This window comes from Crocodylus siamensis, chromosome 7, assembly GCF_052110815.1.
Source record: "Crocodylus siamensis isolate JL-2025a chromosome 7, ASM5211081v1, whole genome shotgun sequence".
NCBI lineage: Eukaryota > Metazoa > Chordata > Crocodylia > Crocodylidae > Crocodylus > Crocodylus siamensis.
Genome location: NC_143401.1, coordinates 77,661,631 through 77,679,253, shown reverse-complemented (window position 1 = coordinate 77,679,253; position 17,623 = coordinate 77,661,631). Strand labels below are relative to the sequence as shown.

The window sequence follows — 17,623 nt, the reverse complement described above, 5'->3', positions numbered from 1 at the left end:
CAAACAAACTGGTGGTTAGTTGGAGGTGGAAAGTCATAAGGGGCTCATTAATGCCAACAGGGAATTCAGTCATTCACCTGATAATCTGGTTCTTAATAGTGAAGCCAATGCTGTGTATTCACCTGTCATATGCAGGTTTCCCTTTCCAGAAGAACGTATAGTCTCCCCCTCCTCCCTCAGTTGGCTTTCATCTGCACATCTGGTCTTGCTGAGAGCCACAATATTGGTGTTGTATCACGAGAGTTCTCAGGCCATTGCACAGTGGCAACCACACAGATCTTGGTGGAGGAGAAACCTCTGTCCATTGACAAGGGGATCTGAGACAACTGGTTTACTTCTCCACTGCAGCCTTCATCCAGCTTTGCAGCCATTGAGAAGTATGCCTGCTGCATTTGCCTGCTTCACCACTGAGGTCTTTGTGTTGTGTTGGACTGCTCTTGGTCTGATAGCTCACCTTTGACCTTACTGTCACAGGTGACCCTACCAGGAGTACAAGAGTCCCAGTGGTGTTGCTGTTAGGGTCATCAGTACATACAAGCCTCTCTAGCCTGATAAGAAAGAGAAAGCAGGGGCCTCCTGAAGGAAGATTGAGAAGTACAGTATTGCAGAAGCACTCAGCATGGCCTGTCAGATTCCAACAATCTGCAAATTCTGCTAAATACCTTGTCACAGGGACATGAAAAAGAAAGGACTGTTTAGAAATCATCACAAAGAAGATCCAGAGGGAGGCATCAGAGTGACAGCAGTTCAGCAGTGCTAGACTGGCTAAATATATTTTGGGCAACACATTAAATCCCTGTACATGTCATAGAGCTGTGTAGTGTTCAAGGTCACCATTAACGTAAGTTAAAATTATGCACTGTGTCAACTTGCCATTTGCATGGCACTGAATAGACCAGACTGCCATGTAGTATCAGACTACTGAATAGACCAGACTGCCATATACTATCTTCAAATAGCAAGTACTAAATATTTTTTTACAATAATATAATCTTCTCCATCACAACTGTGCAAGATTGGTTGCTACCAGAACTATGAGTTTTTCCAATGACAGAATGGGACTAAGGACAGAAATCTGGGGCACAGCAAAGAGAGGAGAAGAGAGGGTAGGGTGGAGAGGAGAATTGAGACATTAGCATCACTAGAGCTAAGGAAGAGAAATCCATGGAAAAAGTTGGGGTCATCATCCCTCTTGCAGTTTCAAGTAGACTGGCTTCAGACAGCAGGCACCTGCTGATATTCAGATAGAACAGCGTTTCTCAACCCATGGGTCACGACCTGAAAGTGGGTCACAAGAATGTATGAAAGGGTTGCAAATAAACTTTAAAAATAGATTCTCCTTTAAAGGAGAAAAACATGGAAAACTGCAGGTTTCCCCTTTCAGGCTGGCAGAATTCCAGCCTGCAAGGAGCTGCTTGAGGCTGGGGGCAGCAAGAGGGCCCTCCCAGATTTGTGCACCCATAGTGGGCATGGGGCTAGACTGGCATGGCAGCAGCAGGGACAGCCAGGCCATGGCACAGCGTACAGCCATGGCCTGGTGCATAAGTGACCCCCTTCCTCCTCCCCACCCCCCCCATCTGTTACTTCTTGCACTGCTGGTGGTATGGCTGGCATGGGGGTCCTGGTGGCAGTGGCAACAGCAATGTGTCTCACAGCCCCGCTTCAGTCCTGTGCCAGGTCCTTCCCACTGAGCTGTGGAGGTAATTCGTGCCTATTCTGGTCCAACCAGGCTGCAACCCTGTGCCTGCTGTGGGCACACAGATTGGGAAGTTGCGTGCCCCCCCACCCGTACACCATAGACTGTGTCCTGGGGACAGGGTTGGGAGTGAAGAGCAACATCAGGGTTGGGGGGCTGTTTGTATTTAAACTATTCACTGGGTCTGGACAGGAGTCACGGCGTGGGGTCTAGGAGGGGCCGTGATCCCTCTAGCACCCCCTACCATGTCAATTAGGCAATCCAGCACCCTCTACCCTCGCCCGCCATGTCTTTGCTGTTAAATGGTTCAATTAGGGAAGCTGCCTTTTATCTCCTAATACACGGTATTTGCTGAACTATCCCCTGTTCCGTATGGGGTGACTCAATACACCCCAGCCTTAAGGGCTATGCGTGCCTCCTACCTCCCCTTTAGCACACCCCAAGCCTCGCAGCTCTTCCGGACATTGTCAGGTCCTTCTCTTTTCTGCGCCCTGCCCGGCACCCTTGGGCTTATCACGCAACCAGCGCCCCTCTCTGGCGCCCTTGGGCTTGCCACGCACCCTGCACCCCTCTCTGGCGCCCTTGGGCTTGCCACGCACCCGGCACCCCTTACTACTAATTAGCCCTATCGGGCTCTCGAATGGTATTCTTCCCCACTGGGCAAGTGGCCTAAGCCTCACCTAGCCCCTCTAGGTTCCTGTCAGTAACAACTATCCAATTAGGCTCAGGCGCCCTAAGCCTTACCTGGCCCCTCTGGCCCTCCTGGGTCCTGTCAATAATGTGTGTCCAGTTAGGCTCAGGCAGCCGGAGCCTTACCTGGCCCCTTTGGTTCCTCGGGGTTCCTATTATTGTGGAAGCCCTCCGGAACGCCTTCTAGGTCACACCCCTCTTGGGGTGACTGTCAATCAAACACGCCCCTCTTGGGGTTGCTTCTTACTACACGTGCCCTACCTGGGGCCTCTCTTCAACACATGCCCACTCCCATGGCTTCTCGGCACTTTCTCCGGGCTCTATATAGCCATTGACTCACCCTCGCCGGGCTAGTCGCCTTTACAGCACCCACCCTAGGCTTTCACTCGTGTGGCTCCCACATCTGGAGCCCACCACGAGTCCCTTCACTCTGGTGCTAGGACCCTTGGGTGGGGTCCTCTGCCCCACTCAGGCCTCTCACTATCACCCATACAGGGCTACCCGCTGTGCCGCCTCGGCACTGAACAGCTGTGCCATCCCAGGCACCACTCGTCTGCCCACACAGGGCACTGGGAGGCCCCAAGCAACTGGGGAGTTCCCGTGAGGCCTCCTCACACCCCTACAGCCTCACCCAGTCCTCCGGTGTTTACCCAACAAACTAAACAGAAGCATAAGCCCACCGGCCATAACCCAACAACCGGCTTCCTCGCTCAAACATAGGAACTAAGCTCCCATGGCTCTCTAACGATAGCCTCCCCGTCAGGGTTCTTGCCACCCTCACCATGCAGTAGCCACCAGGGTGGTCAGACTGCAACCATCGGCTCAGCTGTGCTGCCGAGCTCCTGCACACCAAGCTGCCAGAAGGGAACTGCTCCTCCGCAGAGCTCCTGCTCCTACAAGTGCCAGAAGGGAACTGCCCTCCTGGCTCTGGCCTGGGCTGTTTATAAAGGGCCGGCCCTGCCCCCTTCTGGTCATGTGACCAGCCTGGTTGCCCCAGCAACCGGCACCTGAGCTGCCCTGGAGATTGGCAGCTACCCTTCTCCACTTCTAGGAACAGGGCACCTAAGTGCCCCTGTGACAACAGGTCATTGACGTTTACAAATGAGTCCTGGTACAAAAGAGACAACCACTGATATAGAATGCGTCAGGTGTCATTTGAAATTTTCCACCCACATCTTTCATCAATCTCTCTTAGACTTGTTAAACAGAATACTAAGACTTAACAAATATCACCTGTTGTTTTCTATATTTAAGTTTTCATAGTAATTTCTTGTACTTCCTGCAAACTTGGGAAAGTTGTAAACACTGCATCTAAGATTTAGCAGTATTTTGCAATAATATTCCTATTCTGGAACATAACATTTTTACTTATCATTATCTCAGCCAAACATTAAATAATATAATAACTAGTACTCCATTTCGACTCCTAAGGAACCTTTCTCAGGCATATGTGATCAGACCTCACAGTTCTTTTCAGGCTGTGACTGTGTTTAATGTGAACTTTAAAATTAAATTAAATTACAGTCCGCTCTATAAAAAGACTTTCCTTTCAAATTTTCAAAGGCTTTCCTGTAAAAGGATACAGTCAGTCCTGTGTATCCCACACAAGTGAATTTAGGTAGGCACTTTTTTAATGACTCTTACTGCAGAAGGGGAGCATTTCTTGACACTATCACAAACCTTTCTAATGTGTACACTATCCAAATAAATTGTTCCTTGCATCAAGGAGCTGAACATCAAACAAATGTTATGTATTGGTTCCCTTTCCCACTACCGCATACTTCTGTGGAAGACTTGCCATGTCCTAAGCAAAGCTGGGAAAAGTTCGAGCGCAGGAAACCTGTGAGGCAGCAGATTGGGAGCTATTGACCTTCAAGAATACAGGCATACCTCGTTTTATTGCGCTTCGCAGATATTGCGCTTTTTCAAATTGAAGGTTTGTGGCAACCCTGCGTCGAGCAAGTCTATTGGCGCCATTTTTCCATCGGCGCCATTCGGCTCAGATGATGGTTAGCATTTTTTAGCAATAAAGTATTTTTTAATTAAGGTATGTACATTGTTTTTTAGACACTTAATAGACTACAGTATAGTGTAAACATAACTTATATGCACTGGGAAACCAAAAAATGCGTGTGACTCGCTTTATTAGGATATTCGCTTTATTGCGGTGGTCTGGAACTGAACCCGCAATATTTCCAAGGTATGCCAGTATAGATTTCATTTATCAGAATCCCTTGCCACAGCCAGACTGCCCTCACCAAAATAAATTTGCTGAAGTAAACTCCAAGGAATTTTTTTTAGAGTTTTCACAGGATTTTAGATGTACAGTTCCTATTTGCTTGATTGGAAAATGGATACCTAAAACCCTTGTGATGTTCAAAAAATAGTTATTTCTAATTTTATGCTTCTATTTCTCCCCATTTCCACCATGAGACTACCAATTCAAGCTGGGGGAGGAAAGAAGGAAAAAGGCATAGAGCAGCTAAATGATTAATTGGCTGTTGGCCATTGTAGATGAGTGCACTTGGCAGCTCACAGATTGAGTCTAATAGTAGATGCTCCTCCCCATATGACAGATTCCTCACAAGGTTATAGTGGAACATGGTGTATAGGAAATTTTGTAGAAAGACACCAGTGTCTAAAAGCAAGGCCTTTCCTTTCAATCAGATTACTTGCAGACTGGTGGTGACAAAACTGTAGGCAGGAAGTTAAAAGACTCTCATCCCACATGTGCACAGCTTTGTCAAGAACAAAATTATATTTTTAGTATGATAGTTAAATGATTGTCATCTCTGTAATATATACTTAATAGTGTTCTATGAAGAAATGCAATGTAAGGAAATATGATTCATATAGCTAGTACACTAGTATTTTAAGGATGCTATTAAAGTAATTTTCAGTATTTCAAATTAGAAAATGAGATTTTTTTCCTGAAAGGTTTTTTTCCTCCCCAGTCAGGTACAATTATAGATAAGGGAATGATGGTTACAACAGAGGAAAGCCAAAGTTGTTTGACTGCAGGTATAAAACAGTCTCTTACAATCTCTATTACAGATAAATTAAACTTATATCATATTGAATTTGGAGATTCATTTTAATGCTTTTTGTGCCATTACAATGCTTTATGGTTAATAAAGTTTATTATTTATATTGCAGTTAGCATTAGAAGGTCCCAAACAGAATCAGGGACCTTTGTGTCAGTCACTGTACAACCATATGGTCAGGTACCATCCTGGCTCTGAAATGTTTACTAAGCCTTGACAAAGGACAGGAAGAGAAGTAAAGAGTGTTTGTAGTGCTGCCACAGTGCCTCCGAGTCACTGTCATGAAGCACAGGTCTGTCCACCCACTTCTACTCTGCACAACCTGCCCTGGCTTGATAGCAGTGGCTGAAAGCCCCCCTACAAGTGGTTTCACTACTTAATTTCTAGGTTTTGCATATGCAGAACAATCATGGAAGGAATATCAAACCTGAAGGGGTAAAGGAATATCACATAACCAAAGTTACACATTTCAATAGATCCTAAGATCCCTAACTTCCAACATGGACCTTATCTGCCAGGCACACTGTCTTACATTTATTTGAAATAACACATTAACTATTAATACTTCAACTAATTGATATTTCCATGTGTTGGTCTGATGCTGTGATATCAGTGGACTTGCTTATATGCACATTTATATATATGCAGTCTCTCTGACAGTTCATTTCTGAACTTGATGGGCTTGTGGCCATTACAACAATAAAAGTTGTGAACTGATAGGAGTAGCAGCACAGACAGTACAGCTATTCCAGTTTATACCAGCTGAAGATTTGGAGCAATTAGTTTAAGTGATACAATACATTTATATGAAACCACTTATATTAAACCAGTATTTTCAGTTACTGAGGATACTTTGGAGTTGTGTTGATAGAACTGATGTACTGATGCAGAGTTCAATGAAAGGACCAAAGGTACTGACTAGTGTTAGTTTCAAAGTAATTTTTTTCACAAAATAAGAGCATAGAGACATCACGTTTTTGAAGAGTGAATAGTTAAACCTAGAGCATCCAAATAGAAATCCAGTGTTGTAGAAATTAAGATAAGGATACTTTAAAAAAAAATGGAATTATGCTGAAGTTAACATGACTAAAGTTAAAAAGAAGCATTCACAATGAAGAAAGGTCAAATGTTTTTTTAAAAAATTCTACACTTGATGATTTGCCAAACTATAAATATTAGGTTTACAGATTTACAGGTTTATAAATTTACTGAATAGTGTTGCTCTGAGCCAGGAATAAGTTAGCCTAAAATATCAAAAGTATAAGGATATATTAGAATTTTTTCCTAACCATTTCCTGGTTATTAAAGTTATGTTACATTTTATTAAAGTTAAGACATATTTTTCATTCATTATTCTATAATAAATGTTACATACATATAGATATACATATATGCATGCTAGGGAAGTGACTTTTTTTGGAAATGCAAGATTTTATTTTCTTAGACTATAGGAAATATGCAGCTCATTACACACACGTGCACACACACACACACACGAAATATGCAGCTCACTGTATATATAATTTGTCTAAGAAAATCAAGTCTTGCATTTACAAAAAAAAGGTCACTTGCCTAGGACAGCAATCACCATGCAATTTTTATCAAGCAAGGATTCTTCATTATGATAATAGTAATTAGCAATTCCACTGCACACATTATCTTCAAAGCACTTTTCACAAGCATTAGCTAACTCATATTCATTCCATTCCTCTTTAAGTGAGGTGAATAGTATTATGAACCCAATTTTACAGTGGGGGGCCTGAGGTAAAATTCATAAATGAGTTGCCTAAAGCTACAAGGTCTATTTTTGGCTTTCACAGTCCCAGAGCATGCAGTTGGACAGCAGAACTTAAACCCAGTCTCTGCTGTGACACAGATGTGGTTCCTTCTTCCCTGATATACAGAGAGCCAGTCTTTGAAATTCTAGATCTCTTGTTCCTTCTACTTCAAGGACAGTTGAAAGAAAAATGTGGCAAAACGCCATGCCCCCTGACATGGAAAAAACCTGACTTTAAAGATTGTCTTTCTTATAGTTTCTTCTGCATCTTGTAGCTTTTTGATCCACAAATCCATATTCCCTATGTCTTTTCTTTGTCCTGTTAGGCTATGACCTTTTTGCCCTGCAAATAGCAGAGGTTTCCTTTTGGCACTCTAGATTCTTCTGTCCTTTCAACCCATCAGATGACAACTGTTTTTCTTCAGCTTCAGGTTCCCTCTTTGCTCCCTTTCCTGCAGCTATTAGACTGGCTGTTCTTCTAGGCTGTGAGCTGTTTGACTCAATTTCAAGAAGCTTCTAACATGTACAGGTTTCTAGAGGTGGCCATTGAGAAAGGACCAGGCAAGGACTTGTTTTTTTTGGTGCCATTAAGATGAGATTGGGCCTCCAATTTGGGACTACACAGGGCAGCTGCACAATAAGACTTCCTAGCCCCCAGTAAAGAAGAGAGCACAGAACAGGCTAGAGGGGAGGAATTTTTTCCTGCTATCAGAGAAAAGTGTGAATGGAGGTTGCTGTGCATGGGGTAAGAAGTAACTTGTCTTTTGCTTTTGGGGTGGGGGTTTGAGGTGGGGTGGGGGCATTGGAGGTTCCAAAAGGTGAGACAGAAGGAATTTAATTTCTGCAGGAAAAGGAACAGATTTAGATGGGCAAATGGATGCAGACATTACCAGGATCTTTCAAACTGTATTGTCCGATTGAATTGCATGGCCTACCTGAGCTCACAAAATCATTTCTAGCTCTGTCTATTGCTTACACCAATGGACTTCATTTGGTAACTCACTGTTTTATCACAAGTATTATATCAAAAAATAAATATTTTAATTTTTCCTAAAATTGTACACAAGTTTAATGGTTACTAAATAGATTTTATAGAGATCAGAAGGGACCTTGTAGATCATCAGGTCTGACCCCCTGCTCTAGGCAGGAAAGAGTGTGGGGTTAAATAACCCCAGCTAGGTGCCTGTCTAATCTCTTCTTGAACACCTCCAAGGTAGAGGAAAGCACCACCTCCTTTGGAAGCCCATTCTATATTTTGGCAAACCTCACCATACAGATTTCTTCCAGATATCCAGTCTAAAGCTACTCTCCTTTAGTTTGTGGCTGTTATTTCTAATAACCACAAGAGGTGCCCTAGTAAACAAGGTATCTCCTATTCCCTGCTGTTCCCCCACCACCACCACAAAGTTTGTAGACAGCCACAAGATCACCTCTCAGCCTTCTTTTGCAGAGGCTGAAGAGATTCAGGTCCCTCAGTCTGCCTTCATAGGATCTTACCTGTAGGCCCTCAACTATACAAGTAGCCCTTCTCTGAACCCTCTCAAGGTTATCCACATCCTTCTTGAAGTATGGCACCCAAAACTGGATACAGTACTCCAGCTGCAGCCTGACCAATGCCGCATAGAGGGGAAGTATCACCTCCCTAGACCTGCTTGTGATGTACCCACTAATGCAAGAAAGAGTGCGGTTAGCCTTACTTATTACCTTGTCACATTGGCGACTCATGTTCATGTTTGCGTCGACTAAGACTCCAAGATCCCTTTCCACTGCTGTAGTACTCAGAATGGTACTTCCCAGTCTATAGGTGTATTGGAAATTCTTTCTCCCCACGTGCAGCACCTTGCATTTATCCTTGTTAAATTGCATCCTATTCTGATTTGCCCACTTCCCCAGTCTATCCAAATCCACCTAGATTCGCTCCCTGCTCTCCAGTGTGTTAATTATACCCCATAGTTGGGTGTCGCCCGCAAATTTGGTCAACCCCCTTCCTCCAAATCATTGTTGAAGATATTGAACAGCACTGGTCCAAGGAGAAAGCCCTAGAGGACACCACTGCCCACATCTCTCCAGGGAGAAACCGCCTCATCCACCACCATTCTCTAGGTGTGTCCCATAAGCCAGTAAGCACACCTTACTGTGAAAAAATGCACATCACAGCCACTACGTTTGCTTGTAAGAATTGGGTGCAACACTGTGGCAAAACCCTTTTTAAAGTCCAAGTAAATAACATCCATCTCCACCCCTGCATCTAAGCATTTTGTGACCTGGTCATAAAAACAGACCGGTTTAGTCAGGCAGGATCTGCCTGCTACAAACCCATGCTGTTTCCCCTTAACATTGTATTACCCACTGGCCCCCCACAAATGTGATTCTTTATGATTTTTTCTAAGGTCTTGCCAAGAATAGAGGTGAGGCTAACAGGTCTATAATTACCCGGGTCCTCTTTCCTCCCCTTCCTAAAAATAGAGACCACATTGGCCCTTTTAAATATTTTTAATTTCAGCATTAATTTAAAATATATTTTCTAGCCCTCATAGAAATGCTTGAAAACATGATCAAATTGGGTGGCTCAAAATAGACTCATGGACTGTAAGGCTAGAAGGGACCTCAGAAGATCAGTCGGGTTCAACCCCCTGCACCAAACCGGAAAGACAACCGGGGGTCACGTGAACCCAGGAAGGTGACTGTCTGATCTCCTCTTGAAGATCTCCAGGGTAGGTGGTTGCACTACCTCTGGTAGGAGTCTATTCTACAGTCTGGCCACCCTGACTGTGAAGAAGTTTCTCTTAATGTTGAGACTGTATCGATTTTCCAGGAATTTGTGGCCATTACTCCTGGCTTTCCCCTCGGGTGCCCTGGTGAACAGTTGCTCACTGAGCCCTTGATGTATTCCTCTACTGTAGCAGTAAGCTGATACCAGGTCCCCTCTCAGCCTTCTTTTCCTCAGGCTGAAGAGTACCAGATCCCTCAGCCTTACCTTGTTTGACTTAACTTAAAAGACTGATCATATGGGTGACTCTTCTTCAGACTCTCTCAAGCTTGTTCATGTCCTACTTAAAGTGTGGTTCCCAGAACTGGATGCAGCGCTCCAGCTGTGGCCTCACCAGTGCTGAGTAGAGCAGAAGAATCACCTCCTTGGTTTTGCTGGAGATGCATCGATTGATACATGCCAGAGTATTATTTGCCCTACTAGCTACAGCATCGCAGTGCCAGCTCATATTCATACTGTGATCTATTATTACCCTGGACCCCTTTTATTTGTGGTGCTAGTCAGTTTGGTGCTGCCAAGCCTGTAAGTGTGTTGGGGGTTGCTTGTCCCGAGGTGGAGCACTTTACATTTCTTGACATTGAACTTCATCAGGTTCTGATCTGCCCAACTTGCTAGCCTGTCTAGGTCCACCCGTATCTGTTGCCTAACTTCAAGCGTGATCATGCTCCCCCATAACTTGGTATCATCAGCAAACTTGTCCAGTGAGCTTTTCACCCTCGCAATAAAATTGTTAATGAAGATGTTAAAATGTACTGGACCAAGCACTGACCCCTGCGGGATACCACTGCCCACTTCTTGCCAGGATGACACAGACCCATTCACTATGACTCTCTGGGTTCTATCCTGCAGCCAGTTTCTCACCCACCTGACTGGCTCAGAGTTAAGCCCACTATCCTCCAATTTTCTCATGAGGACATTGTGGGATACTAAATCAAAGGCCTTTTGGAGGTCAAGGTATACATGTCAACCTGCTCTCTTGTGTCCAGGTGGCAAGTTACCTGGTCATAGAAGGAAATGAGGTTGGGAAGGCAAAACATGTCCATGACGAAGCCATGATGACTTTCATTCAGAATCTTACCTTCTGCAAGCTTATCAGATATTATATTTTCTAAAAATCTCATCAGTTTTTAGCCAATTGCATTATTTTTTGGAGGGAGTGGGGGGAGGGGAGGGGCAATCTCAGTTTGAATCACTTAAATTACTGCTCAGACTGATTACTGCTCAGTGGGCACATCTACAAGTGCACTTCACTGCAGAGTTGGCTAATTAGCTCCGCACTAAAGCATCACCATCTACACATGCAACATTATTAGGGCACAGTAAATTAATTAACTCCACCTTAAGATGGTACTACTGGGGTTAGAGTACTTAACTCCACTGAAATGCATATGTAGGTGGTGATGGGCTGACTGAAGCAAAAGGATTTTAATGTGGGAGCTGCTTGCTGTCTGGCCCTGCAATTTAGCACCCTCCTGCCCCAGTCAGCCCCGCTTCCATAACCACCCAGAGCCTGACGCTGACCCCCCTGGACCTCAGCCAGCCTGGGGCTGCTCCGCCCTGGCTCAAACTGCTTTAGTTGCAGGAGCCATGTAGATGCTGCACCCAGAAGCAGCTGACTTTAATACAAACTATGCTGGAGTTTGTTATGTCACCTCAATGGCATGTGTAGATGCCCTCAGTTAGACTTGCCCATTGGTTTTGTTACATGTAATCTATGGCTGCATCTCTGAGTAGTTTTGGTCTCTGAGTTAACGTGGACTACAGGTAACACTTGCGACCCTTTCTACACATCTCAACTTTTGGGATCCTGAGATGATTTTAAGAATGTAGCTGAGGCCTCTCCCACTTTCCCGCAGAACTACCTGTTTTTCCATTGCTGACTCTGAGCTTCAAGAGGAAAGAAAAGGCAGCAAAAAACTGGGTGAATAAGGTCCACCAGGTTTTCTGCTTTCCATCAACCACTTCCTCCTTCATGTAAGGAAGAAGAGTGGCAGATCCCTTGCTTAGAGAGGTGCTGAGAAAAGCTTTAGGGTCTGAGGAGTCTCAACCATTGCCAACAGAGCAAGTAGAGGGATCAGGTGTCTATGTAGGAAGGGTCCGTGAATTGTTTTCATATATACAAATATTCCTTCTTCTGCCTTCTCAGCAACCAGCTCTAAACATCTTTAGGGAACTTCATTTTAAAAGATCTTTTTGTTCCAAGGCAGGTATCTTCAGGAAGAGCTGGGGAAATGTGCTCTGCCCTTTCTCTCTGCCTTTTTTCAGCTCCTGCTGCTCTTAACAACATTCAGCAATAAAAACAGATTTTCAGGCCTGATCTTAGATTTTCTCATGTGTAAATGTAAAGTTGGTTTTGGGTTTTTTTCACATTGAAGGTAGTAAAAGTGAAGAGTACCTGTAAATATTTAAAACATTGTTATGCATTCCAGATAGTTGAAGAATCTGGAATAGCAATTGTTAAACAATTCGGTCAGTTTAGACTGCAGTTGAATCTCACGCTTGAAGAACAGGAGTAGAAAATGCCATTGGAAATATAATGAATATTTGTACAAATCAGAAGAAGTATCTCCCGTGTACTGCCTGATTTATCTGCTGTGGATATTAGATGATAATTAGTAACCAAATCAGATTACCTAAGTTTTAGGATTTCCAAGTTAGATAAAAGTGTGCAGAAGAATATGTTGTGTCACTAGTCTGGTTAGCAAGAGACATTCTTATTTTTTTAGTTGCTTTTCTTTTTATTTAAATTTCAGAGAATAAAAGACATACATGAAAGAAGCTGAAACAAATATTTGTTTTGTCACATTGTATGCACATTTTATTCATAGTGTTTTCAGGCATATAGCAAAATGTATTTTGCTTGTGGTTTTTTTAAGATTTATTTTAATCCAATGTTGTTGTTTAACCAAGGTATATAATTCAGTTGCGTTTTTTTTCCAACAGATGTGGGAAGAGGCCATTGCCTTGGGCAAAGAACTTGCAGAACAGTATGAAAATGAAATGTTTGATTATGAACAACTCAGTGAACTGCTGGTAGGTTTCTTTTCACTTCAATTTAACAGACATTATATATTGTTTTTTGGCAGAATTTCCTTTTTTTCAGGTTTAAAAATAATGAAAATTCCTTTAGCCTCCGTTAAACTAACCAAGTGGGAAGGTTGATGTACTTGATCTTTTGGGGCACATGTTGGCTGGCTTGCTGGTCATTTAGTTGGCCATCTTTGGCACTCACTTAAATGGAAGAAATATATATGTTTTTGCACTGGAAAAAAAATGCTCTGATTACAATGGCTGCTTGAAGACATAAAAAAAACAAAAAAAGACTTTTATTTAAACTCCCTGTGCTTCCATGCCAAGTCCTGTGCATGTGCAAAAGAGGCGGGGCAGTATGTCTCTATAGATCGCGCACTTCATTGGGGCTTTTTTGGTGCTTCTATCTAATAGCTGATTGAATCAGCTTTAGGTAAAAGTGCCAGAAAGCCCTGCTACAGTGCCCAATCTATATAGACACTTCGGAGCTGGGTTGAAGTAATGCACTGCTTCTTCTTTTTTTTCTTTAACGTTGGCAAGCAGCCGTAATGCCTTGATTCTTGTGGTTAAAGGAAGTACGAAGTTTTAAAATATTTTCCCTGCTGTAATGGTGGGGGAAGGGAAACAAATTCAAGGCAAACCTCCAATAATTAGTTTGCACACCCAGAAAATTATAGCAAATTTATAAATTTGCTATACATAGAATCTAATTATTGGGGGTTATTTTATATTTGAGTAAATATGGTGAATTATCCTTGAATAAAACAGGCAGTAAATTATTGTGGCTTAGCTTTCAATAACTGGATGATGAAATAAACAGTTAAATGTATTCATTTGAAATATAATAGTACCACCTCCTAACGTTTTTGCCAACTACTCAGTTGGTCTATAAAAGATAGCACAACTACTCAGAGAACCTTGCCTTAACACAGCCATGAGGTTTTGCGTAAGCAAAATGTAAAGTTTTTTTTCTGAGAGCTGTTCCATGACAGATCATGAAGTCCATAAGACTTTTTTCACATGCCTCGGAGAGATCCATGCAGCTCTTGAGTAGCTCATTGGATCTATTACTATTGGGCTAAGGCAAACAATGCTTTTCCAGGAAAAACCTGCCACATGGTCCTCAGCATGTACTTTTATTAAGTTTAGGATGTAAAAATAAAAAGTAAAAAATAATTATTCTCCCATAAAAAGTCACTTTCCCTTAACAGTTACCTTTTTTCCTACTGTTTGCAATTTAATGTCACTTTTTTCATTGGAGCAGTCGCTGTTAATTCAGGGTGCCTTTACATGTGCTCTGGGGCGTAGTGGGATGCTTTAATTAGAGAGGCTCACAGTAGAGCTGCTAGTACGGTGCTTAGGGCATTTAACAGGTAGATCTATAATCATGCTACAAATCAGGCAGTTCAAAGTCTTATACCTCAATTTCCCATGCTCCAAGGGCCCTTAATGTTTGCATGTGTTTGCTGTCATTGTTTTGCCACAAATGGATTGACAAATCTAAGATTTATCCTAGTGCAGGACAGGAAACCTTTTGTAATCACAATTTTTTTTTACAGGATGAGAATTTTTTTTCCAACCCAACTCATTAAACTCATTAAAAAATGGTGAGAAATATCCATGATAGTGTTGGTAGCCATGGATGTATGGATGGATGGTGCAACTGCCACTTAACTGACATCTATCATCCATCTATCTAATAAATCCCTCCAGCCTTAAGTGGTGAAGAAGCAGTATACTATATACACATCAGAAAGAGCTTATTGTGCTTCATCAACCTATAATTTCCAGAATCACCCTGTGAGATAGGAAACGGATTGTGAATCAGACTGCTGCAAATTAACACAAGGCAGGGACTTACCACATTTACTTGAATCCAGTATGAGGTATTTTCCCCTATTTAACATGCATGGCAGGAGGGGGCTGGGGCTGGGGCTGGGGCTGGGGCTGCAACTGCAGCTGTAGCTGTGTCCACAACCCTGAGCCCTGACCCAGGATTAGGGCTGCAGCCACAACTGCTGCCTACCCCCCCAAACACCTGTCTCCTGGTCTGCTCCCACCACCTCCACCACTTACACTTCAGCCCAGAGCAAAGATCATATGCTTGCCTCTAGGCCACAAGACAGCCTGGTAACAGCGACTGTGGCGGCAGCAGCTTTAGCTAGACCCTAGAGCTCAGAATGGAGCTGCTACCACTACTGAGCCTGGCTAGGACAGGGGCTGGAGCCAGAGGATAAGCAAGAGAGGATCGGGGTTGAGGAGGTCAGTGGGCAGGCATGGGCCAGAGTCTGCAGGGGGGCTGGCACCAAGGGAAGCAGCATATGCCAGGGGGTACAGGCATGGAGGGGGTAAGCATTAAGGGGCAGGAGCAGGTTGGTTGACCCCGCTGTCCAACCACCTGCCTCACTGTCTTCAACACCTGTCACCCCATTGCTTAGCCCCTTGCTTTCCTTGCTGCAGTGCAGGAGTGGGGAAGGGTGAGAAAATTTAAGATATCCCTTCAATAATTATATTCTATGTATGGGAAATTATAACAAATGTATACATTTTCTATGTATAAAATCTAATTATTGCGGGGGGCTTAAATTCAGAGTCATTTTGGATTTGGGTAAGTATGGTGTCACAGAACAGCTACGGAGTGGTAACTGTTCAGGTATCCCACACAATTGTCCTGAGTAAGTGAAAGCTAACCTGAGGCAACTGAGCCTTGAATAAAATGTCTTTCAACCAGATAAAAAAGGATGAATAAAAAAAATAAAGAATTACTTTAGCTGCTTAAAACAATGAATAAAGAAAAAATAGAAAGCTGAGTAAAGGAGGATAAATAGATAAGGTAGAAAGATAAAGAAATACACATACACACGTATGCGCTCGTGCATGCATGTATACACACATAGATATTATATATAAAAAGGGAGAGGGGGTGTGTGTGTGTGTGTATTTCTTTATTCATCTTTCTACCTTATCCATACACACACAGGCACACAGACACTTCTTTTGTTCTCCAGGTTGTGTCTGTGAAAGACATTTTTAAGTTAAATGTTATTTCTGTTTCCATTGCAGAGAAAGCAAGCTCAGTTCTATGAAAATATTGTAAAAGTGATAAGACCTAAACCAGATTACTTTGCTGTTGGATACTACGGCCAAGGATTCCCTACATTTTTACGGGTAAATATTAATTCACTGATTAGAAAAGGTTCTCTTTTCCTTCTGCAAAAGATATTGCCTTCAATATAGAGCATCACTGGAAAGTCCAATTCATTTGTAAATAGTAATCTGTTTGTAGTTATGTGGAGCAAACACTGGCATTTTCTCTTCCCTTTTGATCTAGCAGAATTGTATTAAAAGGAGCTTTTCTTTATGGCATATTCAGTATTTTATAAATATTTAATTTTCAAATAATTGGGAAAAGCAGATATAATAACCTTCAACTTCTGAATCCAAATGACTGACTGTGCTCTTGACCCAGTGCTTTAATACAGTGGTACAAGAAATGATCGTAGGAGAGAGAGGTTTTCTACTTCTATAATACTAGAAGGTTCAGAGAAGTTTAATATATTATTCTTGTCTGAACTGTAGTTTAAATTTAAAAAGTTACATCTAATAACATTTTTCTACCATCTTCTGAATACTACGCGTCTCAAATGTTTACTTACAGTATATCATAGTTAATTTGCAAACTCAAGCAATATTCTGTAGGCTTAACAAAAAAGAATTGTAGGAGTTGTGGACATGAAAAATAGTTCCATTGTAAGTATCGTGCTAAAATGATACCTAACTAACCAGGAACTAGAATGATCCCCGCCACCAATTAAGCTGTTTGAATCTAATGAAAATAAGAAGGTCCTATAAAGATCAATAAGCATCATGCCTTATAAGAGCGAGACTGTCCCTATCATACATTTTCCAGGGCTTTGGACATTTTAGTTGCAAATGTTTGTTTTTATTGTTCTATATATGTGAAACAGTAGCTCATTTGAGACCCTGAAACTCAATTGCTTTCTCAGAAAATAATTGAATAAACATTTTATAATATTCCTGGAGAACAAAACCACCGAGACAGGCTGTGATTAACAGTAATCTTCAAAACTATAAAATAAAATATATCAATGTGTCACTGATTACTTCTCAGAGGGTATTATGTCTCGGATTTATCGTGAATGTATGCAAACCTGTAATAGAGTGCACATTACCCCCTATGGACTGAGTTATCTGTCAGTGATTTAAAGGTGCTAAATACAACTGTGTAGAGAATGATTATATTAAGATCACAAGAGGCACCGAATGGACTTGACAGAGGGTTTGCTCATTCCGCCTCAGACTCAACTGTATTTACATTCAGGAAATGTACAGGGAGTACAACACGCAATTTTCCAGTTGAAGCACTATGTTATCTGTATATTCAAAGGAATATAATGCAAACTAAGAATAGAGTTAACCAGCTATATTAATATTGAACTGATTTTCTTCTTCACAACTGAATAATTTTGGTGTTACTGCGGCAACACATTTATTATGCTTCACAAATTGTTTGTCAAGGGTCAGTTTGTCTTCCATATTAGCAATAAAAACTGTAACATTTGGCTATTAACTATGCTGCTGACAAAGTTCTCAGT

At 42.3% G+C, this 17,623-nt stretch overlaps 1 protein-coding gene across 2 annotated transcripts in view; it reads left to right on the top strand.

Moving 5' to 3' along the window:
- The window catches only part of DOCK1 (dedicator of cytokinesis 1), a 553,358-nt gene that overhangs the window by 440,812 nt on the left and 94,923 nt on the right, over window positions 1–17,623 (top strand). For both annotated transcript variants that reach the window (XM_090058391.1, XM_090058392.1), the window contains exons 39-40: window positions 12,921–13,010; window positions 16,071–16,175. In XM_090058391.1, coding sequence (XP_089914517.1) covers window positions 12,921–13,010; window positions 16,071–16,175 — 195 coding nt within the window. The remainder of the gene's footprint in view (window positions 1–12,920; window positions 13,011–16,070; window positions 16,176–17,623) is intronic.